Source organism: Pectinophora gossypiella, chromosome 14 (assembly GCF_024362695.1).
Source record: "Pectinophora gossypiella chromosome 14, ilPecGoss1.1, whole genome shotgun sequence".
NCBI lineage: Eukaryota > Metazoa > Arthropoda > Insecta > Lepidoptera > Gelechiidae > Pectinophora > Pectinophora gossypiella.
The window spans coordinates 3,065,129-3,082,755 of record NC_065417.1 but is presented as its reverse complement, the minus strand read 5'-3'; the positions used below and the strand labels follow the sequence as shown (position 1 = coordinate 3,082,755).

The 17,627-nt window shown below is 38.4% G+C and overlaps 1 protein-coding gene across 4 annotated transcripts in view; it reads left to right on the top strand.

Moving 5' to 3' along the window:
• Positions 1–17,627, top strand: part of LOC126372532 (uncharacterized) — a 163,241-nt gene that overhangs the window by 143,728 nt on the left and 1,886 nt on the right. For all 4 annotated transcript variants that reach the window (XM_050018350.1, XM_050018347.1, XM_050018348.1 and 1 more), the window contains 2 exons: positions 14,250–14,343; positions 15,751–15,905. In XM_050018350.1, the coding sequence (XP_049874307.1) occupies positions 14,250–14,343; positions 15,751–15,905 (249 nt within the window). The remainder of the gene's footprint in view (positions 1–14,249; positions 14,344–15,750; positions 15,906–17,627) is intronic.

The window sequence follows — 17,627 nt, the reverse complement described above, 5'->3', positions numbered from 1 at the left end:
CATGATATTTTGGACAAAATGTTTTTTTTTTTTTAAATCTTGGACACGTATAAATAGGTAGGTACCATAGATGACTAAGTAAATAAATACTTGTATTACAGCCTATGATGCCTCTCTCCTGGATATTTATGTTACTTAAGCTAAACTGTTTACGCACTTATGTTACCAAAACAAAGAAATACAAAAGTTTTAATGACTGGCGTAACAAAATAAAAAGACAAAAAAAACAGAAAGAAAGAAAGAAAGAAAGATCCTCTCTTTGTGTGGAATGTAGTTGTACGTGAGTGTGTGTGAGAGGGTGTGTAAAAGAGTAAAACATAAAAGGAATACAAAGTATTTTTTTTTTATAAAATTGACCAACCGTAACTTCGGAAAATAGTTTTTCCTACAAATGAAACGTCGGAGTAACCACAAAGAAAGGAATTGTTATTAAGTCAAACGAAACTTAGGCAAACGTGATTTCGGCGAAGTGAAAAAAACCGAAACGAAAATAGTCGAAAAGTTGTCTGTTTAATGAAATTCAGCAGAAAAAAAATCGAACTTAAGATAGGTAACCTCGTGAGTTTATATTAGTATTTTTTAGGATTTCGTAACCGATTTCGAAATTATTTTATGATGGCAGATTTGGTGGTTAAATTGTAATGAGTTATTAATTTATCTTAAGTGCGGTTTTCACTAACACAGTTGTGTCGACCAAGACGGCGATACGGCTCACCTATCACGTGGGTCTAACAGGGAGCTCGGTGGGGTGCGGTACTTATTTCATCTTGCGATCGATGTAGGTACCTCAGACCCCAATTAGAATATAGTCGTGAATAATCCTGACACCATGGTTGATCAGTAGGACTAACACGGTCATTTTATCGATTCCGACCCAAATAAGTCGTGTCGTTCAGTCAAATAACGAACAAAATCACGTGCCACGGATGTCAGGCACTCCGATACCGACCCCGCCGGCGTGGTCGACGATCTCCCTCAATCAGACCCACTAGGATCGATTTATTCAGGGGTAGGGGCCTTTGGCGGCTCAGTAATAACCCTGACACCAGGGTTGATGAGGCTGGTATTCCACCTCACAATCCACACGATAAGAAGAAGAAGATCATGTTGCGCATGTTAGCCGTCTTCTTCTTCTATCGTGTGGGTTGTGAAGTGGAGTACCAACCTCATCAACCCATCATCATGTTAGCCGTGCTGGTCCATCATTGATCTCACAGCCCACACGAGAGCAGAAGATTGACCTATCTACTACGTTATTTACTTTCGTATCTTATAGAAGATCGAGCTATAGGTTTGTATAATCTAGCCTGTATAAGTACACTATAGTATCCTGAATCTGCATGTACGATGAGTCATACAACGGTGCGCGCGCGCCGATTACCCCCGATGGGTAATTTTCCATCAATCTGACGCGTTTAATGCAAAGGTTTTGTTTTGCTCCGGTACTGGGTCGACGCACGGTTGAACGCCGCGTTTTCGTTGCATTCATAAATATATGACTTGCGGTTATGAGTGAGAGGATTTTTATTATAGTGGTATTGTATTAGTGTGTTAGTGTTTATATTCATCATCATCATCACCTCCCTAGCATCATCCCATTTTTCACAAGGTCCGCTTACCTAACCTGATGATTTGACAGGTCCGGTTTTTTACAGAAGCGACTGCCTGTCTGACGTTCCAACCCGCGAAGGGAAAGCCAGCCCAATACAGGTTATGTCACATACCTCTGAAAAATGCATTTCTCAGGAATGTGGGTTTCCTAACGATGTTTTCCTTCACCGCTGAGCACGTGATAATCATTTACGATCCAAACATGAATTCGAAAACAAATTCGACAATCATTAGTTTAGGTCTGTGCCGGATTCGAACCTGCGACCTCAAAGTGAGAGACAAGCGATCTACCAATTGGGCTACCACGGCTTAGTGTTGATATTAGTTTTTTTTTTATTTAGATATTATAATTAAAAGAAATACGGGTGTCACTTTTACCTCACAACTTTTTCTTCAGTCGCGTTCCTGCATTCAGCCCGCCCGTCTGCCAACAATTCGGGGACGCAAGGCTAGATAATTCAACACGTTTCTATCGCCGTTCCTCGGGATTAGGCCAGGACTTAGCCAGTAACGGTGACTGAATTCAACCTTTGTCGGTCAATGTAACCGTCTGATTGGTCGACGTGTGTGGGGATGCCGTGGGATTGAATGCTGACGCCTTAACTGGATTGCATCGCTAGGAGGGGGGTCATTTTCTAGGCCATTATGCGCACTGCTAAGGAGTGGAATTCTCTGCCGTCTTCTGTATTTCCGAATGCATATAACCCGGGTGCTTTCAGGGCCAGGGTGAACAGGCACCTTCTGGGGAGCTCGCTCCATCTTAGGCCTCGTCAATGCCTTCGAGCAAGTCTGGAGCCTAGAGCAAACCCATCAAAGGTAAAAAAGCCATTCGAGGGTGATTTTTGTTAATGTTACTTAAGCTTCTTTGCTGTTGAGAAGAGTTTTAAAATATACAATACTCTACGCTCTATACTCTTTATTACATCATCATCATTAATTTAAGAGCCACGCTCTTGTCGGTGTAGCATTCTCCATGCTACTTTTTAGGGAAAAATAGAGCAGTAGTTTCCCTCTTGCCTTCCGTCCAAGTCTTTATTGCACACAAAAGAAAAACATTGCATAAACAATTTGTACAAAAGGCGGCTTTATTGCTAAAGCAATTTCTTCCAGACAACCTTTACAGAACGTGCTAAATTAAATGATAAATAGAATTAAACAGATAAATGAATATGTTCAGCTGCTCATTCCGAGCATGTTAAATAAGCGTGTGTACTTAGGTGTAGGTACTCTGACTACCCCTATTGGGATACAGTCGTGAACTTATGTTATCTTGAATAAGTCAACATAAGGACTGAATGTTTTTTTTTACTAACACGATAGAGGTTCGAACGTGATTTTTGCTAACAAAACCTCATAATAGAATAGAAGCTACTTTGATACCAGGTAAATAATTGTTTTATCAATCAGTTAATGGAAATAATTCATAGTTTTGTTAAAGAATAAAACATCAGAACATAATTTTTCAAAAAGGCGCTTTGGTGGCGACGATATACGGTTTAATCATCTTAGAGCGAGTAAGTAGTCGTTACATGAGCCATGTCAGGGACCTTTGGCGGCTCAATAGTAACCCTGACACCGGGGTTGATGAGGTTGCCTCACAACCCACACGATAGAAGAAGAAGGTAACGTAATCGACGATTAGAAAGGTAAATTCAAAAATATCTATTACTATTGCGTCGCCAAATGCCCCTGACTTGACTCATGTAACGACTACTTACTTACATCAGTAAGTGGTAACCGGGACCAACGGCTTAACGTGCATTCTGAAGCACGGATCACCTTACTTTCGGACAATCTGATGATGAGCCAGTTGTTGTTAATGTCCTAACCAAACTAGGGACCACAAAGTAATTTTTGTGATATGCCCCAACCGGGAATCGAACCCGGGACCTCCGGATCGTGAGCCCAACGCTCAACCACTGGGCCACGGAGGTCAACGTTAACGATTACGTTACCTATAGGTATAGTACATAATAAATAAATAAACTTATTCCGAACAAAATGCTTTCCCACCCATCTGCCTTACCCGCTATACACAATACAACAATATCAGAAACCGCTAATCTAACAACACAGGCGGAACCGCAGCAATAATGTCGCACTGGGATCGAACCTGGGACAATTTATAGACCCCCAGTTAATCTGGATACGGCAGACTGCGCCAACGGTACTGCAACGGCCCGAGTGCAATATTTGCAGTAATTTATAGTTTGCAAGTCATATGGCAGAGGTTGAGGGGATCCCGTTTGGAGGCGAATTGTTTTGCGAATTGTATGAGCCAAACATGAATTAGAAGACAAATTCGACAATCATCGGTTTAGGTGATATCGACAGCACTATGGTCCGAACCAGTTGTAAACGAGAACCTACCTATTATTAATCTGTTCATAGGAAACAAACTTATTTATGTTATAAATATTAATATTTTGTAGGGTATTTGGAAATTTAAAATTATTATTGTACCCTTACTTTTATTATGAATTCACTTGTCATTGTTCCGTGTGAAGGAAATCTAGCTCTGGCTAAAAATTGTATATAAAAATTGTGTGACGAAGTAAAAGACGATATATAGTGAAAAGTGCTCATTTTATTAAAGTACCGATGCGACCACTAGACGTGCGCAAAGCTCCCTGTGCCTAAATTACATTAGGCCTGTGCTGGAACCAAACCAGCAATCTCAAAGTGAGAGGCAAGCGTTCTAACAACTGGGCTACCACTAAAATAATAAAAAACTCACAAAATGTCGACACGTATTCCGGGAAGAAAGTTCGATACACATCGGGCTATTAAAATGTCATGCTCCGAAATTGAGTTACCAGGGAACTGAATTACCCTGGAATTGTTACGCTACGCCTCCAAGGACGAATGAAGAAACCGAATTAGACACGGTCGGGAACTAATGCTCTTGTGATTAGAGCGTCGTGTCTGATAATTTTGTTTTTTTCCGCTGGTTGGTAAGGGGTCCATCTCACTAAGCGACTCTGGTTGCGCCACCAACAAAATTAACAAATACAAATACAAAAATATTTATTTGTGAATATTGCGTGTTACAAGATATTACAGTGTTGTCATCGGTCTCAGCACATTCAGCCAAGAATTGGCATACAAATTTGAAATTGTCATTCATATAAAAAACTAAACTTGAGAAATCAACATAATAATATGAACTTAAATAAACTCAAGTAACTCAGACTTAAATAATTCAATAACATAATTCAAATTTTAACTCAGTAATAATAATTCCTAAATGTCATGCAAAATAATATATCAATCATAAATTTCAATTTATAAATAAAAGTAACCAATAAAAAAACCCACATAATTAACAATCAAGAATACCTAACTAAAATAATAATAAATATCTAAATATAATAATGAAAAAATCAGTTAACAAGTCAATATAATCTTAATAGCATATTCTCTTGTTTTTATAGACTGGTATCATTTAAAAACTCTGACACACTATAATACGCCTTCGTTACTAGTAATTTAAATAAATGGTTCTTAAACTCTTTGACACTTGTGTACTGCAGAACTTCATGTGGCAACTTATTATAAAGTTTTGGCGCCATGGCACAGATATTTTTAACGCTAGCTCAGGGGCCCTAGCAAAATATGTACGTGGTGCAAGACCTCACAGTGGAGCCACTCAAAATACAGTTTTTTTTTCGATTACGGCCACCGAAATATACCTAATTAAATCTTTTAAAAATGTCACTCACAGCCACCCATTCAATGTGTGTGATTCCAATCCATACTCCCCTGGAGATCCGGGGCTGCCAGCCAGGGTGGGTCAGGTTTAGCTGATTTTGGCGCGTGTGCGTTACCCCAACAAGAAAGTATCTCCTAGAGTTATATGAGTAGAACGTATAGTTGGTGCCTTATCTGCTGTAAATGTGCCCCCACATAAAAAATGTGTGCCCCCTGTCGTTTCGAAAAAAAATCGAAAAAACGATTCTTGCTGGGGTAACGTTTTTCTAGCAGGAAAATTCTAAACGAATGATCGGAGAGAGAAAAACTGTGCATGGCCAGATAGCTTATATGTGTGCCAAAATGTGCCCCCAAAAATAAAATCTGTGCCCCTTCAGATTTTCGAGATATTGCATTTCCTGCTGGAGTAACGTTTTGATGAATAGTATATCTCTAAAACCATTGCATGTGCCCCTGTAGAATAAACATACGCGAGTAGCTCTTAATGTGTGCCCCTTTGTGCCCCAATTAGATTTTAGAAAATATTTATAGTTTTCAAGTTATCGCGGTTTTATGAAAACCCGAAAAAACATCGCAGCGCCTAAATGAGACAAGGCATAACTTCGCTGAAAACTGTATTCGGTCTTTCTTGACGCTAATAATAACCATACAAAGTTTCAAAAATGTTCATGCATGCGTTTTTGAATAATCTTGCTAAAAGTAAAAACGATGGTGTCATAACTTTGACGGCAAAATACAAGGAACTGGCACAATCCCAGATGTGTAGGTGTAAACCAAAATCTTGTGCCTTTAGTCAAAAATATATGGTGAAAATATTGAGCTTCAAATGTTACGCATTAAGTAAATATAAACAAAAAACCAAAATATGTAAACAACGGCTGGTTATCCGACCAAATTTGAATGACTACTAAAAAGCGACGGATTCATACATATCGATGACCTTCTTTACTTTACTCACTAACCGGTTCACACGTGTTGTGCCTGAGTACACTGAAGTAGAAAAGTAATAACTAATAAAATAAAGTTGTTATTGGATTATATTTTAATAGCTGTTTCTATGACCTTACACATGATTAAGTACATTTATAAGAGCCATTTTCAAATAAAATGTACATGTGACTAACATGCTCAAAATCGTGACCAAACTGTTTTGTGACATACCTGTATTTTTATACTAATGTAAATAATAATTTCCACATCAACAAGCTGTTTCATTTATATAGTCACAAGGTGCATTTAATATATTTTTTAATTAGCCCTCAAAACTTTTGAACGCGACTGTAAGGACAACAGCTTAGGTATAATACGTCCAATAAAGAAGGTCCTCGTTAAGTATGAATCCGTCGCTTTTTAGTAGTCATTCAGATTTGGTCGGATAACCAGCCGTTGTTTACATATTTTGGTTTTTTGTTTATATTTACTTAATGCGTAACATTTGAAGCTCAATATTTTCACCATATATTTTTGACTAAAGGCACAAGATTTTGGTTTACACCTACACATCTGGGATTGTGCCAGTTCCTTGTATTTTGCCGTCAAAGTTATGACACCATCGTTTTTACTTTTAGCAAGATTATTCAAAAACGCATGCATGAACATTTTTGAAACTTTGTATGGTTATTATTAGCGTCAAGAAAGACCGAATACAGTTTTCAGCGAAGTTATGCCTTGTCTCATTTAGGCGCTGCGATGTTTTTTCGGGTTTTCATAAAACCGCGATAACTTGAAAACTATAAATATTTTCTAAAATCTAATTGGGGCACAAAGGGGCACACATTAAGAGCTACTCGCGTATGTTTATTCTACAGGGGCACATGCAATGGTTTTAGAGATATACTATTCATCAAAACGTTACTCCAGCAGGAAATGCAATATCTCGAAAATCTGAAGGGGCACAGATTTTATTTTTGGGGGCACATTTTGGCACACATATAAGCTATCTGGACATGCACAGTTTTTCTCTCTCCGATCATTCGTTTAGAATTTTCCTGCTAGAAAAACGTTACCCCAGCAAGAATCGTTTTTTCGATTTTTTTTCGAAACGACAGGGGGCACACATTTTTTATGTGGGGGCACATTTACAGCAGATAAGGCACCAACTATACGTTCTACTCATATAACTCTAGGAGATACTTTCTTGTTGGGGTAACGCACACTTTTGGCGCCCCCCTTAGCCAAGATGCAAACGTTCCATCGCAAAATTCATGTCTTTTTGTTTTGTTTTTTTCATTACTTTCTATACTTTTGCGACGGAAAATTCCACAAATTACAAACTTTTCGTTACGATGTCACTAAAACCGTAATTCCTGATGTAACTTTTATTTTATTTAATGGTTATTATATAAGCTGTTGGTGTACATATTTTATAAATAAATAAATAAATAACACCCTGCATGGCACCTTATGTCAATCTTATACATTTGTATCGCTGTCACTGTCGATTGTTATAATTGTTTGCAACTTGGTTAACTTTCCACTGTTTGCGCAACCAACAAGACACCAGTGTTAGCTGCATACATTAATTACTTGGTGGCGAGGTCGTGGTGGCGCCACCATGGTGCCTTAGTGACACATGGCCCTTAGAGCCCGGATTCCGGGTAGATTCACACGGTAGATCGAATGATCGAAATTAACTTACTTTAATAGATGTTTGTTCCCACTTGTTTTGTTGTTGGATATGGTACAATAGGGTAGTCTCCAACCAGTCAAATCAGTTACTTTTTACTGAACGTCAAAACACGAAAAAAATATATGAAAATGCACCTGTCATGTCATAGAAAAACGTGACAAAATGTCGCACTTCTATTACATTTTCCTTGATTAAAATTGATGAATAAGTTAAATACTTAGAAAATATAAAACTTTTTTGTCACTTTTAGATCTGTCTTTATTTAGTAAAAAAAAAACAGAATTCCATAATTTATCTTTGACCTAAACTACCTAATTATGTTGTTTTAATAGAACTTTCTTTTCATTAGGACAAAGAACTTTTCAATAACACAAAGCTCCAACACCCTCGAGTGTTCAGTTCGGTGGTGTAATAAAATAAATTATATATACTACAAGTCTAAAACTAATAGAAAAGGTTTATTAGTTTATTTAATTATTTTAATATAAAGAAAAACGCAACAAATAGTTCACGTTTCTCTATGACATTTATTTCGATGTTTAGTAAAAAATATCTGCCTATTCAATTATGCCATAAGCCGTTATGGGGTGTTCAGAACTAATCAGAAGACTTGCAGCTATTTTCGAAAGATAACATAAATGGTCTTATTATGAGGAGCACGGTGGCGCAGCGGTAAACGTGCTCGGTCTGCGATTGTTAAAATTAAGCAACTTTCGCAAGGGCCGGTGCCGGTCATAGGATGGGTGACCACAAAAAAAAAGTTTTCATCTCGAGCTCCTCCGTGCTTCGGAAGGCACGTTAAGCCGTTGGTCCCGGCTGCACTAGCAGTCGTCAATAACCATCAATCCGCACTGGGCCCGCGTGATGGTTTAAGGCCCGATCTCCCTATCCATCCATAGGGAAGGCCCGTGCCCCAGCAGTGGGGACGTTAATGGGCTGATGATGATAGTTATTATATATTATACGTCCCACAGCTGGGCACAGGCCAGCAATCAACCTGAGGAAGGAGCACTTTTAATACGGAGTCAAAAGTTGATTGGATATGATGAGGGAGTTCTTATGACATTTCCAGGAAGATAAGCAGCAGCAGGGTTAAAAAGGCCATATTGAAACAATTCATCGAAAAGCAATATTGCAATTTGACATATACTCATATAAAAGTAAGGGTGCAATGTCGACAAATGTCAAATAGCAACATTGCTTTCTTATATTAATTGCTACAATGTGAAGTATTTGATTTTATTTTGCTGCAATAAAGTATAATTTGAATTTGAACGTTAAAAAAGTGTTTCGTTTTCCCATTTTACTCGCTCCTAGCTTCAATGGCTCCTCTATTTTTATTTCTTGTTATTATTCAGTAACAACTTTTTTCCCGGTAAAATACTTCGTTCCAGACATCTTCAATTACCATTGAGCCTATTCTACCACTTTCCAAAATAAACAATTTGGAAAAAATATCACGCTGCACTGTCACGACATTGGATTTAACGTGGCTTTGTGTCGACTTCCAAACGCTCGTATTAAATCCTTTGAACGCACGCAACTAAATCTTTATTATTGCTTGTCAAATCGTTAATGAAGGGGCCAGTACCAACAGAACTCACACATAACTCACTTTTAAGTTACTCCCATTGAACCTTCTCTTCTTCTATCGTGTGGGTTGTGAGGTTGATTACCAAGCTCATCAAGGCATGTTAGTAGTTCTATGGTTTTTATCCACTCCCAGACCAGCATAGAAATCTGAAAGCATGCCTGTTATTTACCTGAATACATATACGTTAAAACACGAAAAAATTGTTTGAAAAACACCCTGTGACGTCATAGAAAAACATGATAAATTATCGGATTTATTATTATGATTTTATTGATTAAAATTCATAAATAAGTTAGATAGAAGAAATAAAATGTTTAGGATCTGCGTTTATTTAGTAATCAGAATTTCATAATTTATCTTTGACCTAGGACACTACCCAATTCATTTATTCCATGGCTATACTATTAAAGTACTTCGTCTATAACTCTGTAGTACTTCAAATATTTCTAATCTACGATACAAAAGAGTAATAACAAAGATTCGAATTTTGAAATAGCGTGGCTGTGACGTGAGTTAGCACATTAGTAAGGGTTCCGGAACTCTGAACTAAAGACCGTTTATTCAAAAGATTTTTTTTATTTATTAACTTTTTTCTTCTATAGAAGCTTTGACAACTTATTTATAAGTAAATATTTGTTCAGATTACAATGACTAAGGGTTCCGTGGCTCGTCTCGTTAGGAACTCTTTTTTTTCTTGCGTTTAGAAAGTTTCTGTTTGTTGTGTCAACTCAACAGGACGTTTATTGAAAAAAGGTAAAAAATAAGTTGTTTGAATGCGACGGTGTAATTTATTACGAAATTCGATTTATCTTAAATGTATTTGGATTCAATATTCAATTATATTTCATTAGTTTGTGTCATTACACGCAGTGTAGTGTCGTGTCTACGATAAATCTTATACGTACCTATACTTTAGTGGCCACGTATTTCAGTTTATTGCCCAGTGAGAGCCAATTAAGTAACATAAGGTCATGTTTGACCCAATAAAATATGTCTCCGTTATGGAATACAATCCCGATCGTTCGGGATCCCGATCTCTCGAGATCTCGTCTATTTTTTCGAGATCAATCCCGAAGCATTAATATGACGAGATCCCATGAAGAAATATGAAGAAATTAGATTGTAGATTGGTATAACTTTGTTGATTGTTGTTGATTGACGAACAAAACAAAACAAACAAAACAAAACAATACAATAGTAGAAACAAAAGTTTCTACTATTTTTTTTAATTTAAAGATGGCGCTTGTCTATGACATGCTGCCTCCCATTCGAGATTGACGGGATTGCGCGACTCTCCTTGAGTTATACTTTTTGTTTTGATTATGCTGATTTCCAAAGAAGTTAGTTAGTAATATTGAAGAAAGAAGGTTTTTGTTTTCTTTCAAAAAATATCATAATATAAAATATAAAACTATTACAAACAAGCAGTTTTCAACGTTTTCAGCCATCCTAACTTTACATTTTTTATGAACTAGACGAGATTCGACACAGTCACAGCCTCCGACAGCCTCCGTGGTCTAATGGTTAGAGCGTTAGGCTCACGATCTGGAGGTCCGGGTTCGATTCCCGATGGGGACATTGTCGAAATCACTTTGTGAGACTGTCCTTTGTTTGGTAAGGATTTTTCAGGCTTGAATCAGCTGATTGTCCCAAGAAGTAAGACGATTCCGTGCTTCGGAGGGCACGTTAAGCCGTTGGTCCCGGCTATTAGCCGTAAAAACACCTCCACCAACCTGCATTGGAGCAGCGTGGTGGAGTATGCTCCATACCCCCTCCGGTTGATTGAGGTGAGGCCTGTACCCAGCAGTGGGACGTATAGTATAGGCTGTTTATGTATGTATGTATGTGTAGACGAGATTCGGGATCTAGCTGGATTGATATTTCCAATCACGCGGGATCTCGAATATGCAATCTCGAATCGGGATTGCTTTCCCTAGTCTCCATATCTCTAAAAGTTTCATATCTAATTACAAGCGCTAATAATAGTAATTGAAGTTCATGTCTACAATTTATCATTAGCAAATTGACGAATGATGGTTCATTCAGATCCGCTCACGACTTGACACAATTCAATTGACTCAATTCCGCGATTCAAGGCTAGTAGAGTGAAGTGAATCGATCTTTTTTTATCGATTATGTAACGATTTTTTGGCGGTCAGTTGCAGTAGTTTCCGACAGGCGATAATTTATCATTGATATGTCGATTAGTTTGGTAATGGAGAAGTTTTAACACATTATTATCTGGCTTGCGCACGATTTGGATTGAGTGAATTTTATTACAAGTAATTACTTATAAGGTCATAGTTCCATTAACAAATAGTGTAAGTAATTAAATTATGACTGCATTCTTATTCAATGGTGCTAGTTCCTGCAGACGCAATCTAATTTTATTTTAAGTTATACCTGTCATTTTCTTATCCGCTGAAAAGGAGTTAACCTTAACGTTTATTTATAAAAGGACTTTTAAAAAACATTAATTATAAACACTTGACTTTATTACCAGAATACAAGAAAAAACAATTTATAAAAGAAAAGCAGCCTGTGCCCTTACGGGGAACGGGACGTCACTGGTCCCACGGCTTGGCACAGGCCTCCCCTCGATCAACCGAAAGGGTATGGAGCATACTCCACCACGCTGCTCCAGTGAGGGTTGGTGGCAATGTCTAAGTAGTAGCCTGGGACCAACGGCTTAACGTGCCTTCGTGTTTTTTGTGACTTTTTCGGATTAAACAGGTTAGGTGATACAGCCTGCATTTTCCTAGTCAAACAAAAGACAGCCTCACAAAATGATTTCGATCATGTCCCCATTGAGAATCGAAGCAGGCCCTCCATATCGCGTAGGTTACCCATAGCCAACAAGTAAGTAGTCCATCAAAACGACGTGAACATAAACAATACCATAATGTTTGAGAGAGACAATAGCATGAGAGTGGTGGATGCGCAGGAGTCTCCGATCGTGACAAACATACACACATACGTGACACGTGACGTGAGATTTAGGACGGTCGTGAACTGAAAGTAGTGGCAGATACTTAACCGCGAAATTATATTTTGTAAATTGTGATAATGGCCCTGATTCCTGCAGACACCTAATTTTATTTTAAGTTTTATACCCGTCATTTTCTTATATGCCGAAAAGGAAAGAGACGGATGATTCACAGAGTGACAACTGTTCATTTTAAAATGAATGAATAACCCCGGCGATTAAAATAGGCATCTGGCTCATATGCAATCCGTTTAACGTGTGTAAGTGAATTATATACAGACACACAGTTAGCTATTACCTACAGGTAATATGGCCAATAGGCCAATATAAAATTTCGGAAGGGTTTTTTAAATGTCTGCCTAAAATGAGGGACTTTCCCCGTATTCCCAGTAGTCTTACTCCAGGTTACGTTCACCAAAAACAATATAGATGGCGTTGTACAGTTTTAATGTGATAATTACTTAATTTCTAATTACATAATATAAATCATCATAAACTGCCTATATACGTCCCACTGCTGGGCACAGGCCTCCCCTCAATCAACCGGAGGCGGTATGGAGCATACTCCACCACGCTGCTCCACTGCGGGTTGGTGGAGGTGTTTTTTACGGCTAATAGCCGGGACCAACGGCTTAACGTGCCCTCCGAAGCACGGAATCGTCTTACTTTTTCGGACAATCAGGTGATTCAAGCCTGAAAAGTCCTTACCAAACAAAGGACAGTCTCACAAAGTGATTTTGCCAATGTCCCCATCGGGAATCGAACCCGAATTACATAATTATTACAAAATACAATGTAATGGCAGAAGCATATATAAAAATAATGGTTATTTGTCAACAGTGGCTGCAAGTTGTCTTTGATTAGACAGGAGACAGGAATCTTTGCTTTAATCTTTTACCTATTATTTCTTTTCATTATCGATGTATAAACGCTATAAGCATCGTAATCTTTTTCTTATCGTGTGGGTAGTAAGGTCGATTATCACACCATTGTAATAGTTGTTAAGTATTTAGCAATTTCTTTTAAGCAACAAAAGGTGCATACTCATTTAGTTATAAGAGCGCCCGCCAACAAACTGGTATAAGTTTGGCGAAATTATTTTTTTTTAAGAAAACTTGTACCTTTTTTGGAATAAATAAATAAAAAAAAAATACTTGTGGCTCTGCCCACCCCATTTGGGATTACGGGCGTGAGTTTATGTATGTGTATGTTATTTGTGAATTGAATTATGTTGCTACCTATATTGCTTCTCGTTATTTTGATCAGAATAATAATCAGTTCCCCGTGTTAGTAGGCGTGCGCGGGTTCCAAACACCTGTGACGATTACGAACTCTCGAAAAGTGCTCACTGAGCTGGATCCTCACGGACACTAAGCGTGGTATTAATAAATGAATCTCAGCTGAGACTGCTCTCAAGATCATGCTCAAGTCTCTGTTTTTATATGAGAACTGTCACACTGACATGATCTTGAGGGCAGTCTCGAAGCTGAGATTACTTTCTTAATACCACCCTAAGACTTTTTACTGCTAAGAGTTTTTACAATAAGATTCCCATTGACATTCAGAATTTGCCTTTCAACTTTTTTAAGACAGTAGTTGCACAGAAACATTGCAAAAAAGATTATTATAAGGCTAGTGATTATTTAGAAGATATGAATGCACGGGATTAACTGTCTGTTTCCATCGCAAAAGTATAATTTATCATTTATTTGTTTCAGTCGGCAATCCCGAGCGCCTCGCAGCGTGTACTCGTACCGAAGCGCGGTGGCGCCCTCTGTCGCCTCCACGCACCGCTCCAAAGTGTCCAGAAAGGTAAAATACTTACCATGAGGCGATTCTCACACTGCCCCGCATGATGCAGCGTAGCGCGTGGATGCGTGTTCTTCCGTTGCTTGTATCTCCGTTTGTATAGACGTTTTCTATACACACAGTCCGCACGATAACACACAGAAAATGCATCCGCATGAACGCGCGTGGATGCATATTCTGTGTGTTATCGTGCGGGGCGGTGTGAGAATCGCCTATATGTATGCAATCCACAAGGGCAGCGACAACTTACGGCCATTTTTGATATAAATTCCTGAGATTAATATGGAACACACTAGCCATAGAGGCAGCCAATCAGCTCGCGACACCAAACACTTCAGGTTCCCGATACCGACCCCGCCGGCGTGGTCGACGATTTCCCTTATTCAGCGCTTATCGCTATCGACCCACTAGGGTCGATTAATTCTTTCAAATATTTTTCCTCTCAGACGACGCCCTGAGCCGAGGTTCGCGCCCAACTGGGCACCCTCAGGCCTGTTGTCTTAAACGTTGTACCGGGTGAGAGCCTTCAGCGCTCCCCATTTGTCCGGCCAAGTAGTTAATGCCATCTGCGGCAAACCTACAATAAGTCACGTCAAAAAAAAAAAAAATAAAAAAAAAAATTATATATATATATGGAACACATTGGTGTACCATATTGATCACCATTGGGTGACAGAAACTAATAACCCGTACAATAATAATTAATTTCAAAAGCAGTAAAATAAAAAAAACACACACACACAAAGCTTATGTTGCATTTGTCAACACGTATCACGTTGATCTAACAGAAAGGTGGCGTGGGTAGGTACTTAGTTCATCTTGCAATGAGTGTACCTCTGACTATCCCAATTGGTATTGTCATGAGCTTCGTACTTATATAAGTAAATTAATAACTTATTGGCGCAAGTCAGATACCAGGATTTGAACCGGGGCGTTTGGCTACTCGACAACCTAGTCAAACGAAATACTTTTTACAAACGTGAAAACAAAGTTTTCTTTTTAGTTTGTATAGAAATATGTCCTGTGGCGTCATCAATAAAAGCGGTCAACATCAAAATCAAATCATTTATTCGCATAGGATTCATGGTTTTGTAAAACTGTTGATAGGTTTTATGTTCCAAGTATCACATGATCCGCTAGATATAAGCATGCGAAAATTTAGGAGGTAAGTAGGTAGGTACTTAATTAACTAATTAAATCTACTTACTAACTTACCTAACATAAATCTAATCGTACTCATTGTTACTTGATTCATGAATAAAATTCGAATATAAGTCGAAAAGTATAATGAGATAGATTGGTGATCATCTCAGACTAGCTTCTATTTCTAGATCAGCATTTTAATTTATCATTGACCCAGTAAAATACCCTATTCAGATATCGTGTGTCTTATTTTATGTGTGTTTACAGGCGGGAGTGAAAGTGGACGCGATGGCGGCACCCAACCCATTCTGTCCGAACGTGAAGGGCATGTGCTGTCTGATGCTGCTGCTGAACCTGGGCCTAATCCTCGTGACCCTCGGCTTCGTCATCGTGCTGCAGTTCTTCGAGCCGCTCTTTGTGTGGTAAGCAACAATCCATATAATATACAATACTAGATGCTTTTTCTTCTCATCAAGAGGTGGAATACCAGCCTCATCAACCCTGGTGTCAGGGTGATGATTGAGCCGCCAAAGGCCCCTGACATGGCTCATGTAACGATTACTCACTTACATCAGTAAATAGTAACCGGGACCAACGGCTTAACGTGCCTTCCGAAGCACGGATCATCTTACTTTCGGACAATTAGGTGATCAGCCTGTAATATCCTAATCAAACTAGGGATCACAAAGTGATTTTCGTGATATGTCCCCAACGGGTTTCGAACCCGGGGCCTCCGGATCGTGAGTCCAAGGCTCAACCACTGGACCACAGAGGCCGGTGTGTCACGTGCTTGTGATAAGTGAGGTCATTTGATTTGTGATCCATTTATGACAGTGGTGTACATTTTTATGTACTTTTAATTTATTTTCAAATATGTAGAACGCCATCTAATGCTTCTATGCTGTTCTGGGAGCAAATAAAAAACATAGAACACGTTCAGCTGCTTGTCTTCCCGGGCATGTCGTAAAAACCGACAGAGGGATTGTGTCCTCTAACATGATGGACTAATGTTATGGGCGATAGGCTGACCCCTTATCACCATAAGATTCATCATATCCAGCTTACGACATCATATCAACAGTGGCTGCAAGTTGTGTTTGATTACTTGTGGCTCTGCCCACCCCATTAGGGATTACGGGCGTGAGTTTATGTATGTTTGTATGTACAACGCCATCTATATTGATTTTGAGGAACTTACCTTTTGGAGTTCCTTATTATTCTTTAATCTATGCTCCTGGTCCTGCAATGAGATCAAACGCCCCATTCACAAACCTATCATAAGTACTTAGCACTTTCAATAAGTACATCCAAATTCAATTAGTCTTGAATAAAAGCAAATAGCGCATTCCATACAGTTTCCCACACGAGTCGAGCGCACGTTTAACCCAGAATCTGGTACGAAGAATCGCGACAATTGAATCACAATCACAAACCGTGGCAGATTGTTCCACTGAACATTAAAATCACTTTAGTTCTTTTTAAATACGTAAAGGAAAATGCGTAACGGTTCACGTAATTTGGGATGCGCTTGCGTCTATTTTTGTGACATTATTTTCGGTTGACGATTGTGATTTATGTTTTGTATAAGATTTTTGGAATCATTCATTATCGTATAGGTAGGTACTTAAAGAAAAGAAATGCCCGCTTGTCTCGGTTTCCCAGCTACTTATGACTACAGTCTAGTCACAGTTTAACGCTTACGTCATTTTTTTTAAATTTAATAATATAATAATGATAATATTTTTTATTCAGAAAAAAGGGTACTATCCTGCCTGTAGCATGTTGTGCTTTTCTGTATATGCTGTCCTTATCTCTGTATTTTGTGTCCATTGTGCACAATAAAGTATTTTATCTATCTATCTATCTACTATTTTTTACATAAACAGCATTACATTATTAGTGTAAGTTTACAATTTTTTACTGAGTTTACGTTTTTCAGTTCAGAGACAATGGTGCTAATTCCTGTAAATACCATCTAATTTTATTTTAAGTTATATCTGTCCTTTTCTTATCCGCCGAAAAGGAAAGGGACGGGTAATCGACAAGCATAAAATATATGGAACACACGTCAATTTTAAGCACAAATCTAAACCAACCGTCTAAAAATTTTACGTCAGTCAATAACCTGACACATTAATTTACTC